Source organism: Bos javanicus, chromosome 20, assembly GCF_032452875.1.
Source record: "Bos javanicus breed banteng chromosome 20, ARS-OSU_banteng_1.0, whole genome shotgun sequence".
Lineage (NCBI taxonomy): Eukaryota > Metazoa > Chordata > Mammalia > Artiodactyla > Bovidae > Bos > Bos javanicus.
The window spans coordinates 39,096,640-39,118,714 of NC_083887.1; the positions used below are offsets into that span (position 1 = coordinate 39,096,640).

At 40.8% G+C, this 22,075-nt stretch overlaps 2 protein-coding genes and 1 long non-coding RNA gene across 3 annotated transcripts in view; 1 reads left to right on the forward strand and 2 right to left on the reverse strand.

The window, feature by feature from the left end:
• The window catches only part of DNAJC21 (DnaJ heat shock protein family (Hsp40) member C21), a 28,301-nt gene extending 19,785 nt beyond the window's left edge, over positions 1–8,516 (reverse strand). Inside the window, exons 1-2 of the mRNA XM_061393766.1 lie at positions 8,111–8,516; positions 695–788 (exon numbers count right to left, since the gene is read on the reverse strand). Coding sequence (XP_061249750.1) covers positions 695–788; positions 8,111–8,462 — 446 coding nt within the window. The 5' untranslated portion in view covers positions 8,463–8,516. The remainder of the gene's footprint in view (positions 1–694; positions 789–8,110) is intronic.
• On the forward strand, positions 7,356–13,092 carry LOC133233693 (uncharacterized). Its single transcript, XR_009731805.1, has 2 exons — positions 7,356–8,048; positions 12,362–13,092. It is a non-coding gene; the product is annotated as an uncharacterized LOC133233693 (long non-coding RNA).
• BRIX1 (biogenesis of ribosomes BRX1) lies at positions 12,649–21,479 on the reverse strand. Its single transcript, XM_061393768.1, has 10 exons — positions 21,321–21,479; positions 18,786–18,897; positions 17,311–17,354; positions 15,869–15,939; positions 15,102–15,151; positions 14,901–14,974; positions 14,695–14,745; positions 14,467–14,568; positions 13,355–13,483; positions 12,649–13,104 (listed from the first exon to the last, which is right to left on the reverse strand). Exons 1-10 carry the CDS (start codon positions 21,477–21,479, stop codon positions 12,835–12,837), a joined length of 1,062 nt encoding a protein of 353 aa, XP_061249752.1. The 3' UTR covers positions 12,649–12,834.
• Positions 21,480–22,075: the final 596 nt, after the last annotated feature.

Consider the following 22,075-nt stretch of genomic DNA (forward strand, 5'->3'; position numbering starts at 1 on the left):
GAGTATAAAACCTATTGTTTCACAGCAAAAAGTTCACTGAGAATCTGGAAACCTTCAAAAGGATTTCAAAAGTAGAAATTTATGTCTAGAAATGGCATTAAGTGATCAGGTTATCATTAAAGAGTCTGTCACAGATGTAGATGCTTAACTCCTGCATATAAAGAAGTTCTTGGAAAAAATATTACAATTTTTGACAAAAACACTGTATCTGTTTTTTTATTCATTTTTTAATTGAAGGATAATTGCTTTACAGAATTTTGCTATTTTTTAAGGATAAGTCAACATTCTTCCTTTTCTGCTGCTGCTGCTGCTAAGTCGCTTCAGTCGTGTCCGACTCTGTGCGACCCCATAGACGGCAGCCCACCAGGCTCCCCCGTCCCTGGGATTCTCCAGGCAAGAATACTGACATCAGTTAATTTGTCAGACATCAAAGAGACCTTATTAAATGAGAAGGAGCTTCATAAGTATGAAAATTAAAACTATTTCTACTACTGTCAAATTTCGCCTACGAGATCAGAGTTGAAGTAATCATCTCTCAGGTTCCTTCCTACCCAAACACTGCATTTTACATAATGAATAGATGACTGGGCTTCAGAACACACCCCGAACCGTTTGATGTATTACATTTCTAAAAAGCCCTCTATTGACCATTCCTCCCAACCAGATACTCCAGGAGGGACAGCACGATACTCACCATGCTCTCTCCTGAGGGTCACTCAACACATCATATGCCGCTTGGATCAGTTTAAATTGTTCAGCTGCTTCTGCGGCATTATCCAGATTTTTATCTGTTAAAATAAAGGACAGAAATTCACTCATCAGAAAAGTAGAGGACAGACTCTAAAAAGGACTGCTTCCATCAGGAATGCCATAAATGGATGTGTACAAAACGAAGAAGAACAACTAGGAAAAAGCAGAGAAGTGGCTGACAGCTGATAATCAAGATCAGTTGTAAGTGTCAACTCGAGTAGAAATTTCATGCTTTTCTCTAAATCTCAGCATGTCACTTAGCACTCAATCTGGATATCCACAAACAGAAAACCCTAAGTAGTACACATTTTATTTTTAGAAGGAGCAAAATACATCAGATATAGAAAGACTGTTACTGTTTCGTGCTAGATTACATTTAGTGTGTCTTTACCATCATCTTTAAGGTTTTCCTTCTTATCAACATACACCAAAATAAATCTCATAAAGCTTAAAAAATTTATACTAATTACCTTTCTCTTAGTTTGCCTCTTTAACCATGGAATTCAGAAAGCATCTTTGCCTCAGGGTGGTAGCCAGATTCCAAGATGGCCCCCATGGACCCCCACCTTCCTGGCACTCACACCCTGTGTAATCCTCTCTCCCGTCAACAGGGTCGGTCTGTGTGACTGAAACCCGGGGACAGAAGTGATGACAGGACAGGACATTACTTGCAATACTGGATTATGAAAGACTGCAGTCTCCATCTTGGGTGCTTGCCCTCTCTTGGATCTCTGGGAGTGGCCAGCTGCCATAGTGTGAGGACACTCTGGTGGCCTCTGAGAAGACCATGAGGTAAAGAGTGGAGGCCTCTGGCCCACCGCCAACAGGAACTGAGGCCTGCCATTACTCTGGGGGCGAGCTTGAACATGAGTTTTCCCAGTGATGATTCAACCTTCTGAGAAACCTTGAGTCAAACCACCCAGGTACACCATTCTGATTCTGATCCCCAGAAAACGGTGTGAGTCCACATCCTGAATATATTTGCTGTTTAAGTTTTTGGTAATGTGTTACACAGCGATAATTAGCTATAGTGATTAAATATAAGCACTCAAAAAGCAAAATATCAGTATCTTGAGTCTACTATGGAGTACATCAACATTCTTTAGGCTACAACGCAACATATACTTCTTTAAAAAAATAACAGAAATAGTCTTAAAACAAGGCTCTCAAGTGTATCTGACCTCCTCTTTTTAGATACCACCACACAGTCCCACGTCCTTCAAGCAGCCTTCTGCTCAACAACTGATACTGACAACACTTTCTCAAGCGCAGTACTTTGCCTCAGTTCTTTTTGTTTAGGTGCTTGAACACAAAAAGCTTTTAGAACCATGCTCCTTTGAAATTAACAAAAAGTAAAAAACAGAAATAAAAAAACTCCATCACAGGTCTAACTCCCCTTCCTTAGAGCAGCTCATGGGTCATCTTCTAGCCTACCTCTTCTCTGGACTAATCTCCTACTTCTTATGTGCACCATAATATACTCTACTCTATGTGTGCATGCTCAGTCATTCAGCATTATCTCTGTAACATTCCTGCTAGAAATGTTTAACCTGAATTTAATCATGAGGAAGGAACTGTTGTTGTTTAGTCACTAAGTCGTGTCTGACTTTTTGCAACCCCATGGACTGTAGCCCACCAGGTTCTGCAGTCCATGGAATTTTCTAGTCAAGAACACTGGAGTGGGTTGCCATCTACTTCTCCAGGGGACCTTCCCAACCCAGGGATCAAACCTGTGTCTCTTGCACTGGCAGGCAGGCTCCCTACCACTGCACTTCCTGGGAGGCCCAGGTGCGTGTGTGTTGCTTAGCTGTGTCCTACACTTCCAATGCAGTCAAAGACAGTAATGATCAAGGAGCTACCATTAATTCCTTAACATTCGACTTTTAATCACTATAGCTAATTATATTAGTTTTTAGCAACAATATCACATTATGTCATGCTGAATTTATACCTGACAAACTTTTAAGTATTTTTCATATTAATTACTGACAAGCCAACTGATAACTGTAATAGTTTTTTAACCTCAAATAGAGTACTCAATCCACTCTGTGGCAGATACTAAAGGTCAGCTGATCCAAAACTTCTCCCTCTTTTTTCTCTTACAGCCTTTACTGTGCAGGCTGGATGAGCTAAAAATTAAGCAAGCATTTTGGCTTATCCAGCCTCCTTTGCTGCTTAGAGAGGGCCATGTGACACAGTTCTGACCAGTGAGGTGAAAACACTATATTTTCTTTCCTTTCTCCTTGTCTTATACACGGACATGAGTGCTGGAGCTTCAGCAGCCGTCTTGAAACCATGAAGGAAAAGTCAAGAGATTCACAATGACATTACTCAGCCACTCAAACAATGCCAGCAAGCATGTACCTCCAAGCCTTCTTGTGGTGAGAAAAATAAGTTCTTAACTTACTTAAACCACTATGGCTAGGTTTTCTATTACTTCCAATGAGTACTATCAACTTTCATCTTGTTGTGGTCTTGTTGCCATCTGGTTCTAAACACAGGACACCCAGTATCCTGTTTTAATTATTTTAGATTTTTATTACTACTCTGTGACAACTACTACTAGTTGCCTACTCAATACCATTTTCCCCTTATTCCTAACAAAACTATGACGTTGATCACAGCAGTAATATACACACTTAAAAACCTTACCTCCTCAGACTTTTTTGAAGTTGGGATTATCAGGTTACCCACTTTCAGCCCATCAGATACAAACACAAACCGATCAGTAACTAAGTGAAGCTTCCCAGGAGACGCACTGTTCTTCTTAATGAAAGGGGTGGGCCTGGGTGGCACTCAACTTACGCTCTAACTCACCCTTTGCATCCTGCCCAAAGCCTGGGTATACTGCCTACTGGCAGATTATGACAACTGAGGCAGAGATTGCAGGTTCATCCCCTCTTTCAGGAACAAATGAATGCTGATTTTATGGGGGAAACTGATCCCCCAAATAAAGATGCCATTTCTAGTCTTCCTTGAAGCCTGGACGGACCATGTGACTAAGCTCTAGTCAATAAAATCTATGAAAGTGTTCTATGGCAGCTTTTTAGACTCTTCCTGGAAAGACAACCAGCACACACCCTATTCCTGCTTTATCCTTTCCTCCTCCATGCTGCCATCTGGGACCCCTTCTGCCATCTGGGATGGTGAGTGAGGCCCCATCTGACAGCTGCTGAGCAGAGTCCAAGGACCTCTCGGGAGACCTGCTGCCCTGGGGCTCACCTGCCTCTCTCTGCACCTCCAAATGAAAGCAGTGAACGTCTTAATTGCTTACACTTGACACAAAGACTCAAGTCTTATGTTCAGGATGATGGAACAGGTCTTCGATGGCGTCATCAAGCAGCCAGAATCACCAAAATGGGCCACCTCTGGATTTCTTGCTACATGCGAAAAATAAAACGACTTTTTGAACACGACTGCTGGCTTCCTATCATTTGCAGCTGAACACAATCCTGACATCCATACAAGGGTACAGTCCAGCTCATGATTTCTATGTCTTCATCAAATCATTAGTAATGATGGTCTGATAAACAAAGAAGCATAGTTCACATTAAAGCAGAATGGCAGAAAAAGCCGCCAACTAAGTCTCCTGACATGAGACAGAAAAGGTGACTGTTTAGGGGTGGGAGGTGGGTGGTCCTTCTTCACCTTTTAATCTGTACTGTACTTTGTTGTCCTTTTTCTTCCCACTCCCTTCTTGCCTCCCTCAAAGAAGTCTGGTGACAGCTAAAGCTTTTAAAACGAGAAAACCCATCAATGTACCATCTGAAAGCAAGATCTTTCGCTTTCTGAATCTTCTTTTTTAAATAATGTTTTCAATCTGTCATATGGCTTTTTATTTCACTTAAATATACCTGTGACTGGTTGACTAGGAGGTTGAACTGAGATCTAAAAGATGACTATAAAGTTAAAAAGCGATCATTAAAAAATGGGAAGTCTACCTTAATTACTAATATTAGGCAAATGCCATAGGTATTTCAAATCCAGCCACAGAAGTTTAAAAGGCACTCTTATACAATTCTTTGTGTTTTTCTCTAGATAAATTCATGCCCTCCTCTACTTTCTCCCAAATGATTTTACAGTACCTTATAGAACATTTCATGGACTGCGCCTTTTAAGCCCTGCCTTAACTGAAGCCAAGCTCCCTGAGAACACACTTCCATACAGGCCTCTGGGGCTCTGATACAGAAGGTCTGGTGATGGAGCTGACCTCCTCTCCTGGTCACTGATCCTTATTCACCACTCAGTACAAATCAGCATTCTGTCCATTCAAATGGAGATTCAGACAACCTGGCTACCTCTCCTCCTTCCCCTCCTCCTCGTCCTCCACTAGCCTCCCATCTACTCCCCCTGTTCACTGAGATTTTTAGCATGTGAATCATCTCTGCTCCCTGGTCCTTTCATCATCCTGGTGATGTCAGTGTCCCTGATGAGATCTGCTGCTCTCCCTACCTCCTGCCTAGCCTCTCCAACCCAGTCTTCCACCTTATAGCCAAAGGAATACTTGAAAAACACAAACCTATCATTTCTCCTGTTTGCAACCCTTCAATGGCTTCTCAAAGCCCAATCTTCCTAATCCGGTTTACCACAACCTTCAAGACCCAGCCCTTGCTCACCTGGGCAGGCTCACTTCTTTCCCTTCCTAGGCTCTGCTGCGCTCCCTCTTACCTCCCACCTCCTATATTCCCTGCAATCCCACTTGAGGTTTCAACCTAGATGTCGCTCGGGGATGCACATCTATCCCACCCTCACAAAAGCCCAGTCCAGATTGGTTCAGGGGCTCAGAAGCACCTTGCATTTACCCTCATACTGCCCTTATCTCAGGGGATGGAAAGTGACTGTTTTCCTCCGTGTCTCTCCAAAGACAGCTGGGCCAGCAGGGCAGGGACCACTCTTGTCTTGTCCACAGTAAGCTGCTCAGGGAACGGTCATCAGATGAATTACTGAAAGACTGACTTTCACAAGGAGTGATCTTACTAGGCAGTACTATTGACCCTACTGGAAATTATTCTCAATTCTTCAATAAAATAAATAAAGGTAATTCCTTTTTTAAACAATGAAAATGGGTGGCCTCTATATGAGACACACATTAGTCTTTGAAGCACAGCCCAAATGTTAACCTTGGAAATATCTAATGCATCACCTTGCACATAGGATGAAATTAAACATTTGCTGAGTGACAGACTTAACAAATTAATGAGCAAAGTAAAGCACATCAAAATCACATGTCTTATGGGACAGTATTTATCCTATTCTTCCTTGCACTGATTTCCAACTAATCAAATCTGGTCATTTTTCCTTTGCAACTTCCCTTCAATGCAGTCCTTACCCCTCCCAATGATCCCAAGACTGGTTTGGGTCCTTAAGTGCCCACAGTTGACTCTACCTGACTTTGGTCTCTGGTCCCCCTCAACCTACTAAGCTGCCTTCATAGTACCTTTCCAGGACATCTTAATAAAACTGGCCACAACTATCCATTATTGGAAAAACACATTTCACCGTTCTTTGCCATTTAAAAACTTTTACAACCTAATCTCAGATTACTACTCAAAAACATTTTAATATTGCCATAAAAATTACATGTGCATTTGGTCACAAGTATTAATTCTCTTTCTCACCCTTCCCCACCCAGACAGTTAACAAATTTCCAACTCCATTTCTAACAGTAATCCCTATTACTCTGAGAACATTCTTCTATACTGTTTTTGGACCTATTAATTTTGGATATAGCTCGTGACTTCCTGATGAACATTTGGCTCATTTACCTCTTCCCTTCCAGTATACATCAGATTTTTTTAGTTCCTCTGACGGTCATCATTTACAGCTTTAAGCAACAAACCCATACCTTTATTTCCTATTCCATCAGCTAGAACCATTACCTTCTGATTTGGGGTTCTAAGCCCTTCCTTCAGCCCTTCTCTCAACGCCTATTTTCAGACTTCCAATAAACGCTGCCTTCGGTCAAACTGTCCCTTGGACCATCTTTTGGCCACTACGGTACTCGTTCCCATACAATTAAATTTTCTTCTCCCTCTTTCCTCTAGAGCCAGCTAATGGCCAGGCTCCTCTGCCCAGGGGAAGCCTCACTGCCTTTCAGTACATGGTGAAAACTCCTTGTCTTGAATTCCTGGGGCAGTTATTAATTGTTTCAGTAAGTGAAAGTTAAGGTGAACCTGCTCAGTCCTGTCCAACTCTTTGCGAACCCATGGACTGTAGTCTACCAGGCTTCTCCATCCATGGGATTCTCCAGGTAAGAATACTGGAGTGGGTTGCCATTTCCTTCTCCAGGAGATCTTCCCGACCCAGGGATTGAACCCGGGTCTCCCACACTGTAGGCAGACGCTTTATCGTCTGAGCCACCAGGGAAGTCATTGTTCTAGTAACACGTTCTAGTAACCGACTACCCATGTTGTAGTAACCAAGTCACTGTTCTAGTAACCCACTACCAATTATATGCGTTATACTATTTTGCTTACATTTGTATTTACCTTTCCAGTAAGGCATGTTTTTCAAACAAGGCTAAGGTCTCCGTCTTAGCATCCTAACCACTCTATAAGCATTTTTATGGACTAGTGCTAATATGAAAGCCTCTTATAAACCTCAAAAAGTTGAGATTCAAATACTGTCTTCGTTACCCAGTCGAGAAGATCAGATTACTTCACCAGTCACACAGGCCTGGACTACAACTAAATAAAACATCCGAGAAGCATACTTCTATAGGTGTAATCACATAACTTCACTAGGGAAGGCACGCAATTAAAATTTTCAATCTGCAGAACACCCGAAGTGAAATACAGAATCACTCAACCTACCAAAAGAGAAAAAAAACATAGCTCTTTAGAAGACATTTGACTAGCCCCTTTGTCTTAATTACACTTAAGTAGCTGGGATTTCCCGCTGAAGTTAAGGGCAGCTTTCCCGGTGAAAGCCCAGGAAAGCTGCAGGAACTCCAGCAAGGGAAAAGCCCGAGACAGGACTGGGTTAAAAGCTCGACTCCTCCCCGCTCGGGGTCATCTACGGAGGGGTGGGAGGAGCACGAGAAGTCTCTAGGATGTTATCTTTCCCCATCAAGTGGCCACGCGGGAACCCGGGGACGTCTGGGACAGAACGAGGTGCTCGGGTCTCCAGTGAAGCCTGGGGGTGGAGGGCTGCGACCGCCGATGGGCTGAAAACCCTCATCGCCAGGGCTGGGCAGGGGCCACCCGGCCGGACGCCGGCACGGTTTCCAGGGCGAGGGGAGTTACCCGGCGGGCAAGCCCGGGCACAGCCGGGTCCCTGGAGTTACCCTGCGGAGAGCGGTGAGAAAGGTCGCGAGAGCCGCGGCTTTTGAGAGGGGCCGCGGCGGTTGCGGAGTAATTACCCGGGTGCCATTTCAGGGCCAGCTTCCGATAGGCTTTCTTGAGCTCCTCCTCGCTGGCGTCCCGCCGCACCCCCAGCGCTTCGTAGTGACACTTCATCGCCCGACAGGGCAGGGGGCTCGGGCCGGGGCCGGGGCCCGGGGCGGGGCCGGAGCCCGGACCCGGGCCGAAGTGGTGGCGACGGCCCTGGTGGTCCTCTCCTGCGGCGGGAGCCCGGCGCCCGCACCGGGCCAGCCACCGAGCGCGGCGGCAGCGACGGCGGCTCGGGGCGACGGCGGCGCGCGGGGGCGAAAGGCGGCGCTGGTTGCGGCACGCGGGAGCGCGGAGGGGGCGGCGCCGGCGGCGGCTCCGCATGGACAGGGGGAAGGCCCTGTTCCGGAACTAGCCGCGCGGGAGGGAGGCGGAGCCGCGGCGGGGAGGAGCCGGGGCCGCGGCGGGCGGGAGGCGGAGCCGAGGTGAGAAGGAGGTAGGGTCACGGGAGGCGGGGCCCCGGCGGGTGTCATTGTGAGGGGCACAGACGCCAGTCAGAGTGACACTTAACTTGACATCCGACCTGAGAGATGAGAAAGGAGTTTGATGGGATGAGATTCTGGAAAACATCTTGTAGTTCTGAAGATAATTTCTCAATTTGAGCCACGCTTTTACAGATGAGAAAACTCAAGCTTGAGGAACTCAAGCCTTCCCCACTTATGAATGGCAGGATTCCGTTGGATCAAAACCAGGTCTTTTAACTCTTTGCTTCGGTTACCACTTAATGAGATCTCTAATACTCCTTGTCCTAACCACTGTGCATGAGAAATAATAATAAATAAAATTACTTACACTGAAACAATTTAAGAGGGAAGCATCAACACGTTTTTATGTTTTACTACCGTGAATAAAATTACGATGATCCACCCATCCATCACTCTTGATGGATCCATCACATCCATCACTAACTTCTTGGCCTCTAAACTTACATTTCCAAGATCGATTTAGGTTAAGAATGCAGTTAGGACTCAGCACTTTCACTGCTGAGAGTCGGGTTAGATCCTTGGTCAGGGGAGCTAAGATCCCACATGAAAAGTTCAGTTCAGTTCAGTCGCTCAGTCGTGTCCGACTCTTTGCGACCCCAGGAACCGATCCATTACCAACTGCCGGAGTCTACCCAAACCCATGTCCATTGAGTCGGTGATGCCATCCAACCATCTCATCCTCCATCGTCCCCTTCTCCTCCTGCCCTCAATCTTTCCCAGCATCAGGGTCTTTTCAAATGAGTCAGCTCTTCACATCAGGTGGCCAAAGGATTAGAGTTTCAGCTTCAGCATTAGTCCTTCCAATGAACACCCAGGAGTGATCTCCTTTAGGATGGACTGTTTGGATCTCCTTGCAGTCCAAGGGACTCTCAAGAGTCTTCTCCAATACCACACTTCAAAAGCATCAATTCTTCGGTGCTCAACTTTCTTTACAGTCCACCTCTCACATCCATACATGACCACTGGAAAAACCATAGCCTTGACTAAATGGACCTTTGTTGGCAAAGTAATGTCTCTGCTTTTCAATATGCTATCTAGGTTGGTCATAACTTTCCTTCCAAGGAGTAAGCGTCTTTTAATTTCATGGCTGCAATCACCATCTGCAGTGATTTGGGAGCCCAAAAAATGAAGTCTGACACTGTTTCCACTGTTTCCCCATCTATTTCCCATGAAGTGGTGGGACCAGATGCCATGATCTTCGTTTTCTGAATGTTGAGCTTTAAGCCAACTTTTTCACTCTCCTCTTTCACTTTCATTAAGAGGCTCTTTAGTTCTTCACTTTCTGCCATAAGGGTGGTGTCATCTGTATATCTGAGGTTATTGATATTTCTCCCAGCAATCTTGATTCCAGCTTGTGCTTCCTCCAGCCCAGCCTTTCTCATGATGAACTCTGCATATAAGTTAAATAGTCAGGGTAACAAAATACAGCCTTGACATATTCCTTTTCCTATTTGGAACCAGTCTGTTGTTCAATGTCCAGTTCTAACTGTTGCTTCCTGACCTGCATACAGGTTTCTCAAGAGGCAGGTCAGGTGGTCTGGTATTCCCATTTCTTTCAGAATCTTCCACAGTTAATCGTGATCCACACAAAGGCTTTGGCATAGTCAATAAAGCAGAAATAGATGTTTTTCTGGAACTCTCTTGCTTTTTTGATGATTCAGCAGACGTTGGCAATTTGATCTCTGGTTCCTCTGCCTTTTCTAAAACCAGCTTTAACATCTGAAAGTTCACGGTTCATGTACTGCTGAAGCCACAAAAAAAGAGGTGCCACCAAAAAAAAAAAAAATGCAGCGAAGGGATAGTATTTAACCAGCAGGAGGTTTTGGTTGATGTAACTGATACACTGTATTATGGGATGAAAGATCCCTGCAACTGTTCAAATATATTTCACTAGAACCTGGAATGTTTACCTATCAGTTGTTAAATTTAGATTGTCAGCCACATACGGTTAAAAGGGTTGGCTCTGTTGCTAACAAATCTCTCTTGTACAGGATCAGGATACCCAGTCTATGAAGTTGTCCCTTTCTTCCCTAACATCCTGCCCTCTGCACAATCAAAACAAACCAACTCTTAAATCTCAAGTTTCTAGGCACAACACTGTCCAACCAACTCACTACTAAAAATTCAAACACTAGCCTCTTTTCCAAAGAAGGAAGATACTATATGGTCTTGGATTATAAATGATAATAGGGAAGATTGAGAAGTTTGAGTGCAAGGAAAAACAGGACATTTCCCTATCTGAGAATGGAATTAGGAAAGGGGAGTAAAGTGAACAAAAAAATAACTTTTTTCTTTCTCCAATTCCATCTGGTTTTGCTACTTCTCAGTCACTTGCCTCTTTTTCCTCCTGAAGCAAAGAGGATCCATTTTTGCTTGTAATACTGTATCAAAATTTAAAGACAATTACACTATATGTAAATTTCAGCCTAAAGGAAGATCTTTATTAAACAGGTTGACTTCTAAATGAACACGGACTTGAGAAATTCTCAAATGAGGTATCCACATCAGATCAGATCAGATCAGTCGCTCAGTCGTGTCCGACTCTGTGACCCCATGAATCACAGCACGCCAGGCCTCCCTGTCCAACACCAACTCCCGGAGTTCACTGAGACTCACGTCCATCGAGTCAGTGATGCTATCCAGCCATCTCATCCTTTGTAGTCCCCTTCTCCTCTTGCCCCCAATCCCTCCCAGCATCAGAGTCTTTTCCAATGAGTCAGCTCTTCGCATGAGGTAGCCAAAGTACTGGAGTTTCAGCTTTAGCATCATTCCTTCAAGAAACCCCAGGGCTGATCTCCTTCAGAATGGACTGGCTGGATCTCCTTGCACTCCAAGGGACTCTCAAGAGGGTATCCACATAAATGATTACAATAACGTCTTATTTTCATCCTATATTCAATTGCTTAAATAAGGGCTTTTCCCCCCCGAAGTAAACGTTAGTCGCTCAGTCATGCTCAACTCTTTGGGACCCCATGGACTGCAGCCCACCAGGCTCCTGTGTCCGTGAGATTTTCCAGGCAAGGATACTGGAGTGGGTTGCCATTTCCTTCTCCAACAAATTCACGTAACTACCACACAAATACAGTATTAGTCACAAAAGAAAAACCAATACCCAGCCAAAACAGTATTCATTTTTTTTACCTATCAAATTGACAGATTATCTCATTAGCAAGGGTACAAGGAAATGAACACTAACCTCTGGAAAGGTACAATATTTAGAGGAACAAGTTTCTAACTTTTGACCAGGGTTAACTACATATAGTGTACAAAATATGTGTAGAATGTTTGTTGCAAGCATCTGTATCAGAAAAGATAAAACTGAAATACTCAAATATCCAACAGTAAGGGACTGCTGAGCTGTTGCAGAGTAGAATACTGTGCAATTACTAATGTTGCAGATCAAGGACGGGAAAACGATTAGCAGGAAAAAAGTGACAGACCACCACACACATGGCCCTACCCTGTCTGTGGCCGCGTGCACCCAGAATCCTGTCTACTACTTATCGTTCTTCAGGGTGATAAGCCCAGTGCTCTGCTTCAAATAAAGTTCTTTCATAACAGGAAAAACTCACATGTTCTGGTGCCGTAACTGTTCCGTTTTTCTTCCTTTTACTGTTAATTTAAGTAATTTACACCCACTGCTTCTAAATTAAATTTGTAATCTACCAAACACTTTCAATACATATATCAACTTATTTGATTAGCAAAACCTAAATATTTTTCTCATATTTTTTCAAGGTAAGAAAACAAGAGAAGTTGGCTCTTCCCGTGCCTTGTGACTCAGGGGCTCAAACTTCAGTAAGATGCTTCCCCTTCTAGCACTCTACCCTCACTGTGCACCATCTGAAACGATGCCCTCAAAGTGCCTAATACTGTTTTACATATGACAACAACCCAGTAAATCTGCCTGAATTTCAGCTTTAATAAACTGAAAATTTTAATCCAAGACAGTGGGCCTAAACCTTAAGTGTGCTAAATTTTTAGTAATATGTAAAGCTTTAAAAAGAAAAACAGAAATTAGGTGATGAGTTCTGGTGATATTTTATTTAGAAAAACATAGACCCACCCGGACCAAAGTCACAAAATCTTAAGTTTTTTCTTTTAAATGTCACACTAATTAGATGTAAGGTCATCGCAAATAACAAAAGTATTTACACATTGAACACAAAATAAATATAAAACAACTGAAGTCAAATTAGTTCTCCATTGATTCATTTTGCATTCCCACTGCTCATCTTCTGTTTCATTTTTCTTTGTCTTTTGTAAATCCTTTTCTTTCTGGCTTTCAAATCGACTTTTGGCTCTGGTTTCACCCACTGTATTTCTACCGGCTTTTCCTCAGCTGGCGTAACAAAAACATCTGCAGTGGGATCATGGGGAAGAATAGTCTTTGGTTCTTTCTTTCTCAGCTTCTGCACATCTTTCACTTGCTGTTTCTCTCTGTATTTTGCAGCTGTGATGGATCTTATGACACGCCGATGCTAGAAACAAAAAAAAATATGAAAGGTGCTCTTGAATAAAAATAAACATTTTATACATGGCAAGGACATTCACTTATGATACCTATTTTCCTTCACCCTGCATCATCAAAAAAAAAAAAAAAGTAATCTGTAAGACTGGATGCAGCAAAAGCCAAATTCAGTTTCACAGTTAACAGAACACTTATTTGACAGAATTACTTTGGCCCAAGAGTTTTAGGACATCAAGGACCACAGAATAGAAACAGCTTACCATGTTTGGTGACTGGTAGTGAGGATTTTCATACAAAGTTGGTCCTCCAAAACTTCCCTGGAAAATCTTTATAAGATTTAAGACAAAACGGGGTCCTATTTCTACAAGAGCAGCATCTTCTTCAATGATCTTTAATTAAAAAAAGGAAACATTTCATTTTGATTTGAATAAAATACTTCTAAATGGTACACGGGTTATATCCTCATTACAAATGTGCCTAAAAGAACTGATACCCAATAAAGCTAAGGTGGAAGGGGAAACTTGGCAAATGCCGAATCATCAATATTTTCTGAAATGTATTACTGGTTACAGGCAGTTGTCATAGGAAAATATAAAAGTCTTTTCAGTGTGTCTTTAAAATTGAGTCATTTCAATCTGGTCTGTATCTAGCTTCTCACAACACATGTCTTCTTGCAAAACTGGTCAAATGATTATTTAAAACTGCAACCATGATAACAAAATGTGAATATTCAAGCACCCTATGGGGCACTCTTTCAAAATTTAAATCAATCCTTGAGTTGTTTTTATAAATCTAATTCAAATTAGATTAAAAGGCATATAAAAGGATACACGGCAAAATTTATTTTTGAATGGCTACTGACTGTGGAATTAAGGAGCAACTTCTGAACCACAAATACTACTATTGTTGTTTAAGGCAGGCCTGCATTCAGAGGTTAAGAAGGGGCTATGTTTAACTCACATATCTTTTCTGCTTAACACAAGCAGAAAAAAGCCCAGTTTATTTCACACGCTGTCTGAAATTCTGTCTTGCTGTTTTCATCCACCACTCCTCCTGAATGAATCACTGTATGACTCATCTAATAGTTCTCATCAAATATTTTCTATGGGGGCTATGTTTTTCTAAGTCTAAAACCCCGCCCCAGCCCCAGCAGACTCTAAAACCTCTTAGGAGAGAAACTTATATTTTATTCAATGTATTAATGAGAAAATCCATACTCAGCTGATAGCCATGAACTGATTATGAAATAGGGGTTATTTACTACAAGTCTGTAGGGAAAAGAAAGCTATTTAAGAGAAAAAGAGTATCATTTCCTATTCTATATCATAAACACTATATATCCTAACTTATATAATTAAAAACAAAAGCTAACCTGAAAGTTCCGAAACCATATCCTATTATCCAAAATGGTGAATGTAAACACATGGTCCACAAACGGCTGGCTTTTGGGATGATACCGTGGTGTACTGAAGATCTGGTGGCAAAAGGGACACGTTAGTTCTGTATTCTATGACATACCATGTGTGTTTTAGATAAAGTTAAAAGGAAGACACTTATTTATAATATTTTACTAAAAACAGTTTCTAGTAAAGATATTTACCTGAATTAAGAGTTCTTTTAACAAAGCATAATGTGGTAATTCATCAAAAGCCTGTAAGAATAAAGTGAACATATTATTTTACAACATTAATTTTGCTTAAAGTTGTGTTTTATTAACTAAATTGAATTATACAACTATATCCACTCAAAAAAAACAACCATGCACAGTAAGAAAATTAAACCTCATACACTGAATGAGAAACTTACAGGGTCAAAAGACAAGAGGGGCCGAGAACCTTTTAAACAGTTTCCAGTCATCTTTAGCTCAGCTAGGGTATGAACTAGAAAAATTATAACAACAAAAATAGTTATAACTTTGGCACAATTATCCCTAAAGATTATTTTCAATTATCCCAAAAGATTATTTTCAATTTTCTCACAAAAAAAATTTAAATTGAGTCAACTTACTATTTTGAACAAGGAATTTAGCAGATGGTCCATGAGGTGAATTTGAAAGCCTAAAAAATATAAAAGAAGCTTTTTCAACTAAGTAGAATTTAGAATGTAGTAAAAACTTACTGCCAGCTCGATTTAAAAGATATCACAAAGACTTCCCTGGTGGTCTAGTGGTAGTCTGCACTTCCAAAGCAAGGCGGCACAGGTTTGATCCCTGGTCTGGGAACTAAGATCCCACATGCCACATGGTGCAGTCAAAAACATAAAATGCACAGTTTAAAAAAAAGAAAAGATACCATAAAGTGCTAACAATATTCACATATTCCCAAATTTAATTAATACATTCTCTTTTGATATTGATTTCTAACATAATTTCACAGTTTTAAAAGAAAAGACTCTGTATGATTTCAATACCTTTAAACCATGGAATTTTTGCATTTGTTGTACATCCCTAGATATGTTCCAGTGTCTCCTGGTTTACAGTCTCTGGGAACTTGAATAGAATTTGTATCCTGCTGTTGTGTGAAACTGGATAAATCTTAATTATATTGAATTGTTTCACAGTGCTTTTCAAGTCCACTATATTCTTCTACTTTTCCGTCTATTCATTCTATTAATTTTTGAGAGTTTGATATTGAAACTCCAACTAAAAATCATAATTAATCTACTAAAAAATAATTGCAATATATTGTGGAACTATAACTTTTATTTTCTAAGTATTCTGTAAATGTGTTATACTTTCATAATTTAAAAAATTAAAAAAAAATACATTCTCTTACCACATATAGAGATCTTGTTTTTTCTTAGCTTCAAAATAGATACATTTATTGCAGTTTTTCATTTCACAAACCTAAATGGAGCAAAGTATAGAAAAATGAAATACATAATAAAACTAAGATCTAAAGCAATTCAAAGAATGAATATTCAGATTCCTCTAAGAATACTTCAGCAGGTTAAGAGGTTACAAAGGTCTAAATCAAACTAGATTTATTTGCAGAAATGTTTAGATTTTCTGCATAAGGTAAACTATGCTCTGCCCACCTCTTTGACGGAAACAGCTACTCTTTTTGGTCTAGCATTTTAACTGGCCTCCCTTGGGGAACCTCTTCTTCTGACCATATTGCTGTGTACAAACTACTAAGATTAAAAACAGACAACCCCAGGAATAAAGCACATTACAACCTCACCAATTGTAGAAAAACAGTCCTTAAAGAACCAAAAACATCCTTTATAACCATTACTTTGATGTTTAACTCTTTTGCTGTTCTATTTTAAGCTCAAGAAATTTGTTTTTTCTTCCTCATCTGTACTACCATTTCTGTGATTTGGTTCTGTAAAATCACTAAGGAGTATACAAAACCTATTTCAAGTTGAAGTAAACTTCAACGTCTTAAAGATTTATAAAGTCGCAAGTGAGAAATGCACAAAAGCAATAAGGGAATGATGTCCTTTATTACTGTAGTATTTATAAATTAATATATATATACTACCTGAGGCTTAAAGAATTCATCAACCCAATGCTTTTGTTGCTTACTTTCTCGGAATAAATACAACTACATGCTAAGTTGTGAGCTTTGGTTGCTGCAATCCAAATCCTGTTTATGTCTACTATCTTCACTTGAAATTATACTACCTATTAGGGGCCTGACTCCCTCATTAGAATGTAAGTTCCATGACGACAGGGGCATTTCTTTTAACACTGTTTCTATAGAATAATCCCATGATAGAACAGGGCTTCAAAATTTTGTGCTAAATGAATAACAGAAGCCTTTCTAATAACTAAAAAGAAGTATCTAAGTATCTAATTGTTTTTTAAAACAATTCTTCTAAGTTTTAAAAAAATTTGCTTTAAAAATGGAAGTTTAGTCTTCAACACTACTTTGAAATTTTAACCTATTACTAGTTCATAATACCTTAAGAGCAAATATCATATGCACTGCTTTTAATACTAGCAAAATACTTTCCTCAATATGTTTATTGAGAGAAGACAAATTTAAGAATGACCAAGAAATAATACATACTGAAGCACTAAACTGTGTGAAACAGACAATGAGTACTATAAAAAATTTTAGAAGGTACATAATTAAAGTTTGCGTATCTTATATAAAACAACTTAAGTCACTGGATAACTGATTTATTTTTTAAATGATCAACTTCTCATGTTCTAAAATAGTTTCTAAATAGTGCTGCTAGAATATCTTACTTTATTTTCTTAAATTACCTCATTAATCACAAATAATTTATCTTTACGATCCATTTTAGTATCTGTAAAAAGAAAAAAAACAAAAAGATTTCAAAGCTACTTCAATCAAATCACTCATACTTTCTAGAAAATTAAATATTAAGTATCTTTATAATTTTCAGTTTAAATGAGATTGATCTTCAAAATGATTAGAGCTGAAGACAAATGACCTCTTTAAAAATCTTGTTCTTTTGAAATGCAAAAATGAGTGATTGAAAATAGTCCTCAGGAATTATAAAGATCTAGGCAGTGTTTCTTTGTGTGCAGGCATACCTCAGAGATTCTGCCTGTTCAGTTCCAGATGACCGTAATAAAGAGAATATTGAAAGACAGCAAGTCACATAAATTTTTTTTCATTTCCTAGTGCTTATAAATGTCATGCTTATACTATACTGTAGTATCAGATGTACAAACACACTACGTCTAAATAAACAACCTACATGCCTTAATTTAAAAATATTTTAATGCTAAAAAATGCTAACCATCATCTGAGCCTCCAGTGAGCCACAGTAGTAACTTCAAAGATCACTGATCACAGATCACAAAATAATAATGAAAAGGTTTGAAACACTGCAAGAATTACCAAAATGTGACAGAGATACAAAGTGAGCAAATAAATGCCGTTGGAAAAACGGCGCCAAGAGACTTGCTTGACACAAGGTTACCACAAGTCTGCATATGGAGAAAAAAACAAATTGCAAAAAAGTGAAGCACAATAAAATGAGGTCTACCTCATTTTATTAATCTCTTTCCAAAGCAGGAAAATTCTCACAAACCAATTTTAGGACACAGGTTTTAGAAACACTCGCTTAGGAAACAATACAAATTAAAATTCTCTTTATGTAACTACAGACCTCAGTTTCAGAAACACTGTTATTTTATTCAGAAACACTGTTATGTTATTACCAAGAATTAAAACCTAAGCACCTCCCAACCCAGGCACAAAATACAGCTGCATGAGAACACTGTCATGGTTCCAAATCCCTTTACTAAATGTTTTTCATTTGCCTGTAAGACATCCCATTATAAAAGAAAAAGCTTGGCATTTAATAGACTGAGCCCCAACTTAAAGGTTCTTCAAATCATACTCCTGGTACATTAAGTTTTTAATAAGAGTAGTTTTTTGTTTTGTTTTGTTTTAAATGCAGAAAATAATACATGGCAGTCTTGATTAATTTAGAAGGACAAACCAGCTCATGGCCTCTGAGAACATTATAATGAAGTCATTCCTGGACTTTCAAAAAATGTTTTAGAGAAGACAATGCTTAATGCATTTTGCAGAGAATTTCTAAAAAATATTAATTGGAAAAATCTTGGCACTGAACAGATAAAACTTCTGAGAAGTCATTGTTCTTTACCTGACATGCTGAATGAACAAGTGTGACTAGAAGTGAAAATATATAAACAGGCAAGTTTACAAATATGAAATTTTAACACATATGATATAAAAGCACCTGCTTTAGAATGAGGCATCAACATTCTCAAGTCTTGCATTAAATGTCTTGTTCTGAAATTTATTCCTCTAGAAGAAAAGATGAGAATCCGTTCCTTATTTTTCCACTTTCCCTAAAGGAAAAAAGTGTGAGAATTTTAACATTTCATGGTGAATCTATCTTGTTTGCTTAAAAATAAATGCTTCCAAGTAGCAACCCAAACAATCCTGACCTCAGCCTTTAATTCAATCTCAGTAGCATTTACTGATCCCAGCTGCTATCCAGAAACCTCCTTGGCTTCCCTTCGTTTTCTTCAATTTCTCCAGTTCCTCCTCCTGATTATGACAGTTCTCATAATCACTCTCACAGCTTTCACTGTCAACTAACTCTACAGAAAGATAAGGAACTCTTTCTAGCTCAAATAATCCAGTATCTGACTTACCTCAAATTCAACTTTAGGATGCCAAATCTTAAAAGCTGGTAAACTTCCTTACTATTTTTCTGATGATGTCACCATCATTTCAGTGCCCCATGCTTTGAATCTTCCATTATCTCATATCATAAGCACCAGTAAATGCTGTCAATTTCTCTTTCCAACAACTCTTAGTCCTCTCTTAGTGATACTGCCTTCAAGGTTCAGATTTTTATAATCTCATAACAATTGCAGATCTTCAAATGCTAGTCCTCCCTGCCAGGAGCTCCTCCAATAGACAAGGTGGACTACCACCTGCTCGCTCCAATCACGTCTTTATCTTTCAGGGTTTTCTAAACGAAGTTCAAAACGACACAGCTTTAACACTAGATTCTAAAGCACATTTATATTTCTACCTATACTTTAGCCAATTCGGCTATTTTTTTTTTTCAAGTCAGCATTTCATCCACTTTAACACCTCTGATTAGTTTTTTTCTCTCCCTCTGGACTTATATTGTTCCCTCTCATTTTTGAATACAGAAATTTTGCCCTTACCTTGGGATCCAATTCAAAGGCTAAATCCTTTATGATCCCTTACCTGGTTACTCTAAAGGAATCTTTATCTCCTGCACTTAAATAAAAAATTTCATATTATGACTTAGATGACAGATACTATCACATTTCTTTTTAGCTCCTAAAGGGAAGAATGAGAACACTAACATTTACAGATAATCTACAGGTCTAGTTTACTCTTCACAAAGAGTAAATTACATTTTTTCCCTTAGTTTGCAAATGAGAAGAGTTCAAAATGTCCTCGTTAATTAATATCAGGGTTAGAATTCAAGCTTATCTTTCATTCCTCAAAGCTAACTCCTTTCCCAGGGCTTGCCAAATTTACCTGTCATTCACTACGTGATATATACAGATCTATGCTAAGCTGTCAGAGAAGGCAATGGCACCCCACTCCAGTACTCTTGCCTGGAAAATCCCATGGACGGAGGAGCCTGGTAGGCTGCAGTCCATGGGGTCGCTAGGAGTCGGAAACGACTGAGCGACTTCACTTTCACTTTCATGCACTGGAGAAGGCAATGGCAACCCACTCCAGTGTTCTTGCCTGGAGAATCCCAGGGACGGGGGAGCCTGGTGGGCTACCGTCTATGGGGTCGCACAGAGTCGGACAGGACTGAAGCGACTTAGCAGCAGCAGCATGCTAAGCTGTTGTGGGGGTGGCGGGGGACGACGGAAGGAAATTACTAAATCAGACGAATTGTCTCCACAGTATTTTATCTAGCTTAAGATGAATGAAAGATTCAACAACTTGTGTTCACCTTCTTCTGAAAAAAAAAAAAAACCATCAACTTACATATCAGTTCTTAGTTTCCTTCTAAACTCCAATATTTTAGGAGAAAGTGGTCACGTTTTAGTTTTGCAATCCCAAAGCACGGGAAACCTAACTTCTTACAGTGCTTGGCACATTAAAACTTTGTCGAATACACCTAAAAACTCACAGTATCTACCCTAGTTTTTCGTATCCCTTCAGAGTTACAAATCAAGTCGGGGATTGAATGGGAATGAGATTTAAGAGGGAATGGATATATGTATACTTATGGCTGATTAACGTTGTTGTACATTAGAAAACTGTACAACACAACATTGTAAAGCAATTATCCTCCAATTAAAAGTAAAATTAAAAAAAAAAAATCACGTCTAAAGCACAGTCCCAAAGGACAGTAGCTTTTTAAAGAACCGCATAACCAGCTTCAACATTCAGAATACGGAAATATTCTGGCTATCCCATCACTGGAAGGGATATATAGTCGAGAGAGACAAACAAGTTTAAGGAAGAATTCCTTTCTCCGACAACAAAAAACGAAGGAAATGAAGACAAAACACTGTAACAGTCGCCGAAAGTCGCTTCTCTGCGAGCAGTAACAGCTTTGAAATCGGTCAAGTTGCTCAGCCAGCAGCGTGCCAAGAGTGCAGCCACGTGCACTAGGGTTAGATGTAAAGGCGGCAGCTGGTCCCGCCGAGAGCTGAGACGGAGCTCCCGTAACACCCCCAGCATCTCTGAAACCCGCAGAGCGGTAATCAGGTAGGTACCACAACGAAAGCGCGTGGAGCCGCGGCCGCAAAGCCCCCTTTACCTTGCAAACTGGGCCTGGGATACGATCTTTCTCTTCTTCTGCCGCCTCCTCTGATACGTCGTTCGCCTTAGCCGGCAGCTTGCCATCTTTCGCGTCTCTTTTCAACTTTTTCGCCTGAACCGCCAGGCCTCCACGCCGTTTCCTCTTGGTCGCTGCCATCTTGCTCCGCGCCTTCGCTCTGGGCCTTCCTTCCGGCTCTGCCGCTCGCTCCGCCTTCCCGTCTCTATGGTCCCGGCCCCCAGCTCCACAGTCCTGCAGCTCTATGGTGCCTCTTTCCCGTCTTTATGGTACGGCCCGGTCGGCTCTCTAGGCCTCTTCTATCTCTGTGGTGACGGTGGCCGAGGTGACCGGCAAATCTGAATAGAGTGGCGGGAGCCGTTCCACTTCTTCCGCAGTTTTCTAGGAGCTGCATCCGGGCGCTGCGCACAGGTAGGGTTTGGGCGCTGGGGATCCCAAGACAAGTCTGTAAGCGGGTCGTGGGCTGGTGAGTGGTGGTGGGTGGTTGTCTGGGTCTCTTGAAGGACCTTCCAAGGACTCAAGCCCGCCCCCGTAGCGCATATCCTGTTAGAAGCAAGATTGGAGGCGCGGGACACCTCTTCTCTGACTGAGGAAGCGGAGCCTCTGTTTGGCTTGGCGAAACTGACCCCGGTTGACCGTGCTAGTTGCGTATTTCTGTCCTTCTTAACTTTTCGTGTTACTGTCTCCTTACTAAAGACGACGAAACCCTAGTTTACAGGGTAATTTCCCCCAAAGTT